At 56.0% G+C, this 13,549-nt stretch overlaps 1 protein-coding gene across 4 annotated transcripts in view; it reads left to right on the forward strand.

Moving 5' to 3' along the window:
- Nucleotides 1-13,549, forward strand: part of NUP210 (nucleoporin 210) — a 100,472-nt gene that overhangs the window by 17,821 nt on the left and 69,102 nt on the right. For all 4 annotated transcript variants that reach the window (XM_029242459.1, XM_029242462.1, XM_029242461.1 and 1 more), the window contains 5 exons: nucleotides 428-524; nucleotides 3,320-3,470; nucleotides 6,621-6,753; nucleotides 11,628-11,786; nucleotides 12,349-12,417. In XM_029242459.1, the coding sequence (XP_029098292.1) occupies nucleotides 469-524; nucleotides 3,320-3,470; nucleotides 6,621-6,753; nucleotides 11,628-11,786; nucleotides 12,349-12,417 (568 nt within the window). In that variant the 5' untranslated portion in view covers nucleotides 428-468. The remainder of the gene's footprint in view (nucleotides 1-427; nucleotides 525-3,319; nucleotides 3,471-6,620; nucleotides 6,754-11,627; nucleotides 11,787-12,348; nucleotides 12,418-13,549) is intronic.

Raw genomic sequence — 13,549 nt, forward strand, 5'->3', positions numbered from 1 at the left:
TGTGCGAGCGTCCACCTCCTCTACCCGGGACTTGGGGTCTCAGCATCTCGGCCGAGGGGCAAGGATGGGCACATGAAAGCACACGGCCTGGGTTCCTTTCCCAGCACAGGGAGGTGGTGAGGGGGGAGTGAGTGACAGTCTCAGGAACCACCATCTAAACCGTAAAGCACTTCCCCGCGTGAGGGGTGATGGGTGCGCACAGGCAGGAGGTACAGCGGGAAGGACACGGCTTCCCCGGGAGGCCAGGGCTCACTCCTCACGGTCACGTGACCCTGATCCTTTCAGCCTCGTTTCCCCTCCCTCCCTCCCTCCCTGCTGAATGGAGGCCGGAGGCTGCAGGCAGTGCTGCCTGCTCTGCAGGGGCTCGTGCATGTCCCCTGCCCCTGGACCCGGGGGATAACTCGGGTACGCCCCTCTGCTCCTACAGGAAACACGTTCAGCACCCTGGCCGGGCTGGTCTTTGACTGGATGATCGTGAAGGACACAGAGGCCGACGGGTACTCGGACACCCACAACGCGCTCCGGTAAGAGGCGCCTGCCTTGGAAGGGAGGCGGGACGGGGGTCGTCGCCGGCTCCACGTGGGCTGGGGGCTTCCGTCATCATCACCCCTCTGGGCTCACACGGCTGTGCAGGAACCTTGCTGCTTGTGAAGCCCACGGGGGCGTGTTCTGTGGGACATCGTCGAGGAGGCTGGGCTGTCCAGCTGCCGAAGAGAAAGCTTGTCCCAGACACTGGGAGCTGTCCCGGGGTGCAGACGAGGGGCGGGGTGCGGCCCCGCTGGGGGTGAGCTAACGGGGAGACAGTTCCGGCTGGGGTCACCTTCCTGCAGTGACCTCTTCCAGGCGCAGGAGGCTGCCTTCCCCAGCACGGGGGTGGAAGTGGGCCTGCAGGCGGACTCCTTGTGAGACAGACTCATTACCCATCTTGACTCAGCCAGTCCCCCCAACAGCCGTGTGGCTTCCGTACCACTGTCCACGTGCCTTAGGTTGGTAAGGGGGGGAGCTACAACTTGAACTCAGGTGTGTATAGATTCTCACAGTGCTGTGTGGTAGCCATGTACCCTATCCTGGCTGTTTAAATTTAAACTAGGTACAGTGGAAAATTCAGATCCTTGATGCACTGGCCACATATCAAGGGCTCGTTAGCTGTGTGGCTGGTGTTACCACACACTGGACAGGGCAGACGTGGAGCATTTCCATCCCAGAAGGTTCTGCTGGCCGGTGCTGGTGCAGACCCAAGGTCTGGGCTAATGTCCCCTGCTCTGCTGCATTGCCTCGTGCTGTATTATAAAAATGTTAGAGTATAGTCCCTTTTGGGGGAGGAAGACTTATTCTTTTTAAAGACTTTGCAGCAATTTTTAGCCTACAGAAAAGTTGCAAGTGTAGTACAGAAAGTGGATTCCCCGAACCATCTGAGAGCAAGCTGCCACCCTGGTGCCCGTAGCCCCCAATTATTTTAATGTGCATTTACTACCTCTGAGGACGTTTTCCTGCACATCGACAAGACGGTCATCACAATTAGGGAATTAACACTGATGCCCGCAGTCACAAGACCTTGTTCAAGTTTTGCCGGTTTATCCCAATTGTATCCTTTGTAGCAGAACATGACCCCCAGGGTCACCTGCCGCATGTCGTCCTGTCTCTCCTAGTCTCCGTCAGCGTGGAAGAGTTTCTCGGTCCTTCTTCGACGTTTGGGACGTTGCACTCATGAAGACTGTAGTCTAGTTATCTTACAGACCCTCCCCCATTTCGGGTTTATCTGACGTCCCTCCTGATTATACCCAGAGTCCTGCATCTCTGCAGGAACGTCACAGAGGCGAGGTTCCGTATTCTCGTTGCGTCGTATCCTGATTTTGCTGGTCCATCCATGATTTTGTTCGCTGTCCTCACTTGGGTAGGGTGGGGTCTGCCAGGTGCCCTGCTCTGAAGTCACTTTCTTACTCCCTTGCAATTGATAAGTATTTTGTGGGGAGTTACAAGTCTGGCCTTTTGTTTACACCTTCAAAAGTCCAGCTCAGGGTTCCAGGACACAACCAGGCTCAGCTCACGGCCATTTCCACAGCGGGCACCCTCATGCCCTGACGCTGTGCAAGCCAGGTTGCCCTCTTGGGTCAGAGCTCTTTGGGGGCTGGGCTGTCAGCCTCTGTCTCTGGTTGAGCTCTGGAATTTCTGGAGTCTCAGTAAGCCAGGAATGTGGGCTTTAGGTCCAAGAGACCTGCATTCCGGTCCCGGCCTTGTGATGTCCTGCCTGTGGCCGTCATCAAGGACTGTGACCGCCTGAGCACCAGCTTCCTCCTGCAGCAGATGGAGGTGTCACTGTGCCCACCTCTGAGGGTGGCAGGGTGGGCGAGCACGCTGACGGGGGTGAGAGCCCCTCTCTGGGCCCGGCACATACTAGATGTTCAGGGGATGCTGGTTACCTGTCCCGCTCGCACCACCAAGCTTGTTGCCCGCCCTGACAGCCCCTGGAGCTTCCAAGCACCCGGCATGTAAGTCGAATGCCGACTGAAGTCCAAGGTGCTAAGGGGTGCTGGAACCAGAGTGTCCTGGATTTTCATTAAATTCAGTGTGTGACACCTCGTAAAACTGGGCAAGGAAATAAATCACTGCGTAGTATAGCGCCCGGCAGATCTTGGGGAGAATGAAAGCGTGTCCGACTGACTGCTCTCATTCGGGTGGAACTGGGGGGCTTATCTGTAAATCGCAGGCTGCCAGGGAGAGACTCAGGCTGGCCCCGCTTACCAGCCTGTGCTCTGGGGGTTCCACCCCATCCTGAATTCTCCCTCCCTTCTCCCCACAGCCTAACCCCAGGGAAGGTAGGATTCGATGTGATTCCCTATTTCTAACACTGGAGGGCGTGGTCGTTGAACCATTTCCCAGATGCAGGAGCTGGCCAAGAAAGGGGGCTGGGACTCCTGGGGAGCCCTGAAGGGCTCTGGCTGGACCTGTGGTCCTGGGCCTGTTCTCAGCTTCCGTGAGCCTCACCTTTCACGTCTGTGAGACCAAAACATTTCGACTGAGCGGGCGGTCTTCAAATTTCAGTGCCTGCCTTTTATCATAATCACATTGGGATTTTTATAAAATGCAGATCCCCAGGCTTCGTGCAGACCAAGGGCCGGGCCGGGGCCGAGAATCTGCATGTTTCACAGGGACGTTGACAATTCTGAGGTAGGACATTCCAGGGACAGGTTTCCAGGCAGCACCGACTAGGTCAGCACCACTTACCTGGGGTCTGGCACCACGCACAGGAGCTTGGAGAGTGAGTGCGTGAGGTTCCTGGGTTCCAGGCGTCAGATCTGACCGCACGTTCCTTTTCCAGCATCCTGACTTTTTTGGAGTCCACGTACATCCCTCCCTCCTACATCTCAGAGATGGAGAAGGCGGCCAAGCAGGGGGACACCATCCTGGTGTCCGGGATGAAGACGGGGAGCTCCAAGCTGAAGGCGCGCATCCAGGAGGCCGTGTACAAGGTGGGCGCAGGCGGGCACCTGCGCTCCGGGGCGGGATCTGGACGACTGGTTCCCTCACATATTTAGTAGCAGAGAGGAGATGCCCTACCGGGAACGGTGTCTGGTGTGAGCCACGGCTTAGGAACAGGTGGCCGGGGCACCAGAGCCGCCACCTCTACAGTCACAAGGCATCTTCTCTCCTCAATTTCCAGGGAGGTCCGGGAGCAGTGGGGTTGACATCAACTAGCTTATCTTCAGTGAGCTCCCCTGTCCCGCTGTAGAGACACATCCGAGCCTTTGGAACACCCAGGGTGCACCAGCCATTTCACCCTGTGCCCCACCTTCAGCCCTGACACTGGTTGCCTGGTCCCACGTGTGGAGGGCTCGGACTCCGGACCCCCCCTCCCCCCATCGTCTGGCCTCACCAGCACCTGCTTCTGCATCAAAGCCCCATTTTGGGAGTGGAGGTGGGGCAGGGGCAGAAAGGACAGCGAGAAGTGGGTTTAGCCAAGGCCTGGTTCCTTCCTGGTTCTTGTGGGCTCAGGCCTGCCCTGCCTGGGCCTCCTTTTGAGCTGCAGACCTGGGGTCTTCCTCTTGTTTGCCTGGTTCCTGCAGCCCAAGCAGGAAGTTTGCGGTACACCTGCTGATCAATTTCTAAAGTGACAGATGAGAATTGACTCTCTTCAGCGGTTTGGCCGTAGTTTGGGAATCCTGGAGGGTTTTGGAAACGTGAGGCAGCCGCGTTCGGCACCGTCCTGCAGCGCGCCTGGGATTGCTGTTAGTGTTTGGGGAGTTTGTCTTCTTGTGTCCTGGGCCCCGTGGGGGCACAGGGCTGGGCTGGGACCGGGCTCCCGCTGAGCTGCAAAGGCGGCCTTGTCCTGCCTGTGGAAAGCACCCACCTCAGAGCCCGGCCCAAGGTGGGTGCTCTGTGTGGTGGTTTTTTCTTTTTAACGTATCAAAGATATTATTTACCTTATTGGTTTTGTCTATTGAGGTATAGCTGACATACAACATTATAGTAGTTTCAGGTGTACAGCATGATGAGTCGATATTTGTATGTACTGCAAAATGATCGTAATAAGTCTAGTTAACATTTGTCGCTATATGTAGTTACGGAGAATATTTTTCTTGTGATAGCAACTTTGAAGATCTATGCAGTGAGCAACTTTCAGATATGCAGTACAGTATTGTTAATTATAGTCGGCATGCTATACACGACATCCCAGGGCTTATTTATTTTATAACTGGAAGCTGGTACTTGTTGACCCTCTTCACCCATTTTGCCCACCCCCTTTTTGCCGACCACTAATCTGTTCTCTGTGTCTGTGAGCTTGGGTGTTTTGTTGTGTTTTAGATTCCACATGTAAGTGAGACCATATGTTATTTGTCTTTCTCTGTCCCGAAGGGGAGGATCTCAGTCAGCACCTAGATCCAGACCCAGACTGGTTAGAAGCCAGGCCCTCAGACAACAGCTTTTTTTTTTTTCTAATTAATTTTTTTTTTTTTTAGATTTTAACTTATTATTTATTTATTTATTTTGGGGCCGCTGTCGGGTCTTAGTTGCAGCGCACAGGCTTCTCACTCGTTGTGGCGTGCGGGTTTTCTCTTCTCTAGTTGTGGCGCGTGGGTTCCAGAGCACGTGGGCTCTGTACTTTGGGCACACAGGCTCTCTAGTTGAGGCGCACGGGCTTCGTTGCCCTGCGGCACGTGGGATGTTAGTTCCCTGACCAGGGATCGAACCCGCGTCCCCTGCATTGGAAGGCGGATTCTTTACCACTGGACCACCAGGGAAGTCCCCAGACAACAGCTTTTAAAGGACGCACATATGTACAGTCCTCTGGGGTTGTGAGCAGAGCCTCCCTGGCCCCCAGAGCCAGGGGATCTGGAGGTGTCTCCTGGGCGGCAGTCACAAGAATCGGGGCTCCAGACAAGGGTGCAGGCTCCTGTCTGGGAGATGCCACGAGCTGTAGTGAGGCAATGGGGGTACAAAGATAATGTGCCCAACCGTTCCCCGAGAGCCCCTCTGTAGACCCTACATGTGACAACCCTGAAGCCTGCCCTCCAGGCCAAAGCCTCTTTCCAGCAGGTAGGCCTCTTCCACCTAATGGCTGGGGGGTGTCAGTCAGCTGTGTGTGCAGTGTCGGGGGTCGTAGCCCAAGCACTGTCTCTGATTGACGGTCCTGTGGGGCCCAGGGGCCCCCAGGGCCAGGTGATCCAGGGGCATCCCCTGGGCGGCAGCCGCAAAACCCAGGGCACTAGGTGTAAGAGCTGGGGTCCTAGACATGTAAAAGAGCCCCCCTCCTAGAGATGCCGGTGCTCTGGAGTGGGGCAGAGGGAGGGCATGAAGGTATGTCCCTCCAACCCCCAAGGCCTCAGGAAGGGTTTACTGTCAGCCCTTAGATGTGTGTTTAATTAGAAGCCACCCCTCAGGTGCAGCTGTGATGATTAGCTAATGGGCCTCTTTCCAGAAAGATCGGGTTTCTCTGCTGTGCCCTGGGGCTGGTAGCTGATTAAGAACTCTTTCTCCGTTGGTTCCGGTCCTGCGGGACCCAAGAGCCCACGGCTGGGCACCAGAGACGGGCATGGAGACACGTTCTCTGGCAGCAGCTTCCAGAGTCAGGGCACCAGAGGCGGGTATATACTCCTTTCTGTAAGAAACAGGCGCGCTCAAGTGAGGAGAGGGGCTGTGACGGTGTCCTCCCCGCCCCCGCTTCCTGAGAGCCCTCTGTGGGCCCCTCTGCGCAGGCAGATAAGCCTCTTTCTCAGAAAGCCCAGCGTGTGTCGGTCTGCTATCTGTGCAGTGCCCTAGGGGTGGTGTCCCGCCAGGAATAGTGTCTCCAATCGTCGCGGTCCCGTGGGCCGCAGGAGTACGGCCCCCAGCACGGACCTTTGGGGCTTTTGTGGGTGGAGCCCCTGGGCCCCTAGTGGCCTCTGTATCCGTGGCCATCACTCCTGGCTCGGTGTACTTTGGCAGTGACCTCTAAATGGCTGCCTGCTGTAACACAGGGCTCCCCTGGGGTTCTGGGGTGTCCAAAGGTGCTGCCTTGTGTCCTCACCCTAACCTCCCTGTGCCCACATGAGCAGACTGAAAAGTTCTAAACACCCTTTCTCTTGCTCACACTGACCCCTACTCCGGGCTCACCTCACCTTTCCTCTCTTCCTCACGCTAAGAACGTCCGCCCCGCGGAGGTCAGGCTCCTGATTTTGGAGAACATCCTTCTGAACCCAGCTTATGACGTCTACCTCATGGTGGGGACATCCATCCGCTACAAGGTGCAGAAGATCAGGCAAGGAAAGATTACAGGTGGGTCACCAGCTCAGCTCGGTACTCATGGCGACGCCTCCCCTTTTTTATCATGGTGAAATAGGCATAACCTAAAATTTACCATTTTAACTATTCTTAAGTGTTAATTTTAGTGACGTTGAGTACATTCACATTTTGTGCAACCATTACCACCATCCATCGCCAGAATTTTCTCATGTTCCCAGACTGAAACCCTGTGCCCATCAAACACTGAACTCCCCATCCCCCTTCCCCAGACCCTGACAACCACCCTTGTACTTTCTGTTCTATGAATCTGACTGTTCTCGGGACCTCGTATAAGTGGAATCATGTAGTATTTGTCCTTCTGTGTCTGGCTTATTTCACTGAGCTGAATGTCCTCAAGGTCCCTCCATGTTGTAGCAGGTGTCAGAATCTCCTTCCTTTTCATGGCCAAATAACATTCCATTGTCTGTATAGACCACGTTTTAGACACTCAGCCATTGATGGACGCTCGGTTTGCTTCCACCTCTTGGCTGTTGTAAATAGTGCTACTATGAACATAGGTGTACAAATATCTCTTCGAGACCCTGCTTTCCATCTTTTTGGGTTTATATCCCTTTGTTTTAAGAATGTCCGAAGCCATGAGCTTCACGTTGGACTGGGTTTTGCCAGTGGGTCTGCCACTGACTGCTGGGCAGCCTTGGCAAGACGCCGCTCCCTTTTGGGCCTCAGTTTCTCTCTTGGAGCCCTCAAAGCCTTTCTGCCTGTGCTGAGGGCAGAATGAATTAATGGACGTGGATTTTTTCTGGAAATTCTAAAGTGCCATGTACATGTGATGCATTTTCAGTGGTGAGTGTTCTTAATGCAGCACCAAGCCTTCTAAGAATTACTATCGTTATCATCTTTTTGTTTAGTTTACACACATTTCTTGGTCAGAGCACAGGTCATCTAGTGTCTCGGGTATAAGAGTGTCCCATTCTAGGCCCGAGCGCTTGGACGCATGTCTGGGCAGGTGCTTCCCCCAGGTTGCTGGCTGCTCTGTCTGTAATACAGGGCATCAGTTAAGAAGCGTGTCGATGCTTCAGCATCCGAGCAGCCTGGGCTTCGTCCATAGTTGGGTCTGAAAGTCTGAGGGCAGTGGGTCTGGTCAGTCATTACTGTGTGGCAGGGCGCTGCAGCCCTGGGGAGGCCTCAGAACCGAGGACAGGCCCCTCCTGCCCCGAGGCCTGGTTCCCTCCCACACGGGGTGCCCTGCTGAAGGGCAGTAGACTGGGGGTTCCAAGTGTCTCCGCGTGCTGGGCGTGTAGCGTCCAGCTCTTCAGCCCCTGTCACCATGCAGGCGGGTTGTGTACGTAGCTGGGCTGGGGGTCCTGGCCAGAGCCTGGCGTGCACCGCAGACTTTAGGGAAGCGAGTCTAAAAGCAAAGGGACGAACCTGGGTGTGGCTTTCTGAGACCCTTAAAGGGGAGATGGCTCTGAGGTGGAGTTCTCAGGACCCTGCCACTGCGTCCTCAGGAGGAACGCAGTGGAGACAAGTTGAAAGGCCAGAGGGCACCCACAGGGGCTTCTCAGAAATACCGTCTCCACCAGAGCACTGTCTCGAACACATTGTGGCCTGATGGAGACAGTCTGGAACATCTGACCATCATGAGAGTTTCCTAGGTGTTGTGCTTTTCACATTATGACCCAACAACTCTGTGAGGTGGGTTGTATTAATACCCTGTTTTACGGACGAAGAAACCAAGGCACAGATTGCCTGATAGTCACAAAGCTGTCGGGTCCTTGGCCTTAATCAGTCCTGCAGGGTCGTGTGGTGCTGGGCCCCAGAGGAGCACAGGAAGGGCTTTCTGTTCTCCCAGGGCAGGGCCGGTGGCCCCTTTGTGAGGGCAGATGAGGGCGGGGAGCTGTGCCCCCACCAGGGAGGTTAGAGGGGATTTAATAAAGAGGGATTCTGAGCTTACCCTTTGGTGCATGGCCCAGATGGACAGCACATCCCAAGACACCCAGAGAACTTTGGGGTTTGCTCACTGACCTACGGTAGAAGTCAAAGAACGGGGCACATGAAAGATACCCCCGGACAGGAAGTAGTTAAGCTGCCTCTCTTGCATCTGTGTGGTAATGAGATGGAAAACGCCTCCAGAAATAAACACACCTACGTGACTCATGGTAACGGGTGCCACAGGGCTGGAGTGGATTCCAGACAGATGCTCTAGGGGAACAGATGGGGGAGGAGCCTGCAAAGGTCCACCGAGAACAAGACATCAGGTGGAAGCTCACTGTCCTTTGTTTTGATGGGTTGTGTTGTTTTGTTTTGTTTTTTAATTGAGATACAGTTCCCATCACTGTCATTTTTAACTGGCTGCTAGACAGGAAAGTCAGGGCATGACATCATTACAGGGAACATGAATTTTGGCAAGCCCCTGTCTTGCACGGCATCCCGCAGAAGGTTCAGAGAATTACAGGTGAGAGGGCAGTTACCCCAAATTAGTTCTTCACATTTTCTTTCAGTCTTTCTTCCTTAAACATGTAATGTTCCTTCTTGCCTTCCATATTTTTATTTCCCGACGTCTGCCTGCCTTCCGTTAAGTAGGGGCTTCCTTTCTCTCGGGCCCGTTTACGGAGCCCCTACTCTGTACTGCGGGCACTGCTGGGGGGCTGCAGTGGTCAGGGGGCTGCCCGGGTTCCTCCCGCCTGGAGCTCCGGTGATGACCCGCAGACACCCCCGCCAGTGGGGCAGGCGAGGGAAGAGAGGGGCCTGGAGGAGGGGCGTCTGTGAAGCCATGGGCAGCGTTCCCAGCACAGTGAGGGGGCACAGCCTTCTCCCCTTGCTGCTCAGTGCCTGGTGCTGGTGCTGTAGATGTGCCCGGCCCAGTAACCAACCTATTAGACCAAACAAGATGTGGGGAGGACGAGCTGGCTGAGGGAGTCGATGTCTGAAAAGAACTCGGGTGACAGGAATGCTGGAAATTACTGGGATAAATTGTGCTGAGGTTGGAAAAAGGACGGGTGTGGGACAGGGGTTCCTGCGTCCAAGACTCAGCTGGTAAAGGACCCATCGCCTCCTGAGCCGTGGTCTCCCAGGGCGAGTGCATGCTGGGCCGCCTGATGGGCTGGGCTCGGAGGCAGGGCAGTGGGCTCCTTGTCATTCTGGGTTCGGACCCACCGCCCCCGGAGCTCCATGGTCCTCCCCGGACCCTGCATGGGGTGGGAGTGGGGGGCTCTGACAATCAGACGCACATCTGGGGGGTCAGCCAGGGTCGGGAGGGGTCAGAGACCGGGTCTCCTAGGAGAACGTGGGCCTCCTGGCCACGGAAGGGCAGCCTACAGGATGACCCGTTACTCTCAGCGGGTGATAGCAGGGCTGGATTGGGGCCCCAGGAGCTGTCTTCCTCTGCCTGTGGACAGACGGGGACCTTTCACATCCACAAAGCCTTCCTTGTTCAGTGCCTCTGAGAAGTAGTGAGGTCCTGCAATACAAGAGGTGTCGAAGGGCTTCCCTGGTGGCGCAGTGGTTGAGAGTCCGCCTGCCGATGCAGGGCACACGGGTTCGTGCCCCGGTCCGGGAAGATCCCACATGCCGCGGAGCGGCTGGGCCCGTGAGCCATGGCCGCTGAGCCTGCGCGTCCGGAGCCTGTGCTCCGCAACGGGAGAGGCCACAATGGTGAGAGGCCCGCGTACCGCAAAAAACAAAAAAGAGGTGTTGAAGGGGTCCGCCAGACAGGCCCTTCTCTTCATCGCCTTCGGGCTTTGTAAATAGGGTTACATCATGTGGTGCAAGATGCGTCCAGAGTCGGTCTATTTATTTCCTGAAAGGGCCTTTTTCATTTGCAGAATGTTAAACAAGGGAGGACACTAGTGCTTCCTGAAGCAACACCGGGTAATGCTGCTCTCTGAGCAGTGGCGTTACCTTATTATTTTATTATGACGTGTGTCCTTGATGCACTGCTGCTGTGTTCTGATCACTGGGTACATCGTCTACAAGAGTCTCAACCCAGCATGGCTGGGCTTCCCCATTAGAGACCAGGAAGTGGGTTGTGTGGACTGGAAGGGCTTCTCAGTTCCAGCAAGTGCCTGTGGAAATGCAGAGTGCTGGCTGCCCCCCCCCCGACACCCCTCCTCCCCCATCCCCCGAGTTTGGTTCAGCAGGTCTGGCATGGGGCCAGTTATTTGCAGTTTCCCAGGTGATGCTGGTGGCCCAGGGAACACACTTTGAGAACCCTCTGTTCCAGGGCACATTCTTGGGGACTTATTGGAACACACAGATACCCTGGGACAAGAGGTGGGCAAGTTGCCCCCCTTTCAGAATTCCTGGGAGTTTTGAAGGATGTTCTAGCTGAAACTCCTCCAGGATCCTTGTCCTGGGCGCCTCCCATGGCAGCCCCTGCCTGGGACCCCAGTGGTGAGCAGGGAAGCTGTCTGTGGTCCCTGTATCCTGTCCCTGTCTCACGCAAGAGGGCTGGAACGGGGCCACATACGCAGGCACAGCGAGTGGGTTATTTGGAAACCCCCAAAGGACGCCTAGGTCCAGTGAGCCCCACCCTGGGCCCCTCGATGCAGAAGCCGACTTCACTTGCTTCCGTGATGAACAGGAAAGGGTCTGATGTCGGTATCCTGCCAGCAGCGGCAGTTTGAGTCACAGGCTGTGCTTAATTTTAAAAAAGAAAGCTGCTCATGGCATCCACAAAAAAGTGATTGCCTCTGAAAATTCATGGAGAGTGTCAGCTTTGTCCACAGCCGTGGAGAATAATATTAAAATTTAAAGCACTGAAAAAAAATGAAGCGAAAAAATCAAGCAGCTGTACTGACAGCGGGGTGCAGGGATTGGGGTGGGGGAAGGAGGCGACACTGACTTTTAACATTTCCTGTTTTTGCTCTCTCTCCCCTCTCTGTTCTGCTTTGTTTCTGGGTGACCAGAACTCTCAATGCCCTCCGATCAGTACGAGCTACAGCTTCAGAACAACATCTGGGGCCCCGAGGGAGACCCGGGCCGGCCCGTGGCGGTCTTGGCCCAGGACACATCGTTGGTCACCGCAGTGCAGCTGGGACAGAGCAACCTGGTCCTCGGCCACAGGAGTATCCTTTTCCCGGGCAGCGCGCACGCATCTGCGTGTCTTGCACAGGAGATGTGCTGTTTGGAAGTCAAGTCACTTTTCTCCCTGAAAGCTTGGCGAGGCTAAAAATAGCCCCGTTTTCCCTCAAGGTCTGAAAATCAGAAAGGACCAAAATCCCACCCCAGCTGAGCGGAATCGCTCACCTCTGGGGAGACTTGCTGGAGAGGTTTTGAGGTGAGGGGCGGTGGCCGGAGAGGAGCCCCAGCCCCGCCTCCGGAACCTTCTCTGGTCTCATCTGAGGGGCCTGGCCGAGGCTGTTTCCACACCAGCGTGTGGGTTGTCATGTGTCCCCAACTTGTTCGCATGCCCCGGGTGGTCTCCAGGGTCCTTGCAGAGGGCCCCCTTTTGGAGTGGAGGAAGTGCCCTGTGGTCGCTGATTATGGAAACGACCTGTGCTGTGCATGGCCTCAGGCCGGGACCTTCCCATCCCCTCTTCTCCCCACGTGATGTTGATGATAACGAAGCTGCGGGAGCCAAGCCGACGCCTGCCAGCTGGTTTATTTGTTCCTTAATTCAGAATCCAGGTATCCGCATGCAGGGCGCTTCCCGGTTACCCAATAGCACCATCTACGTGGTGGAACCCGGGTACCTGGGTGAGTGTGGGCATCCTGGGTCGTTTGTGATCACTGGAGTTAAAAAGTCAAATAAAAGCAACAGCCCCCCAGGAAATGCTTCACTCTGGCCAGCTCTGCCAGCGGGGAGGCCGGGGACATCAGTGCCACCCTGCCCTTCCTGGGACTGCCCCCCCCAGCCCTTCCCCTGTCTGTGCACAGAATAAGCAGAGGGTAGACCAAGGTCAGCTGGTGGCCAGCTCTGCAGGGAGAGAAACAGGATAGGGTAGAGTGGGGGAGGGCTGTGTCTTCTGGTTTTATACCAGGGCTCTGCCCAGACCTCACCATGGCTATGGACGTTTGGAAGATGCCTTGGTGGAAAAGAGGGCGAGGCTCGAGGCCGAGACAGGAGGGGAGGAGTCCACAGCCCTGGAGGACCCGGACGGGCACAGCCAGGGCCCAGGAACTGCCGTAGAGACAACCCCTGGAAAGACGTCTGGACACACGTGTTACCTGGGCCTGAGCCGCCTCTCCTGTTGGGCGCCCTGAGGTGGTTCGGGTGAGAGAGCTGTTGGCTGATGCCCAGCAGCCCCCTGGTCCTCTTGTTGGCTGCTGAGTGAGGCTGCTGTTGGGTGAGACCCACGCTGACATGTAGTGACCTCGGGCAGGGTGGCCCTGTGTGTCTTGGGAGCGCCATCTGCTCAGAACCCTTGGTACCTTCCGTCTGTCTGGCACGTGCGGGGCACTGGAGTCTGGAGGAGGGAAGTGGGGGCCTTGTGCTTGGTTCCGCAGGGAGAGACCACTGCAAACAGATGGTGACAGGACAGTGGTAAAGAGTAAGTAAACGCGAGTGCAGCAGAGGGGCTTCTGGGAGATGGTGCTCGAGGCAGGCGTTCTCTCAAGCTGCTCTTGTGCGGGTTCGCCATCCTGGCAGAGGCACAGCTCAGGCGATGGTGTGGAGGTGGGCAGCACGTGGCGTTGCAGGGGTCAGCCAGCAGCTGGCGGCATCGTGTGTGGGAACAGAGCTGGAGGCCTGGGAGGGCAGGGCCGGCTCACAGGGAGAGCGCTCAGAGTATAGACCTACGGTGGATTCAGGGTGTAGACTCACGGTGGATTCAGGGTGTAGGCTCTCTGTGGATTCAGGGTGTAGGCTCTCTGTGGATTCAGGGTGTAG

Source organism: Monodon monoceros, unplaced genomic scaffold, assembly GCF_005190385.1.
Source record: "Monodon monoceros isolate NGI ecotype Baffin Bay Population unplaced genomic scaffold, NGI_Narwhal_1 Super_Scaffold_3, whole genome shotgun sequence".
In the NCBI taxonomy this organism is placed as follows: domain Eukaryota; kingdom Metazoa; phylum Chordata; class Mammalia; order Artiodactyla; family Monodontidae; genus Monodon; species Monodon monoceros.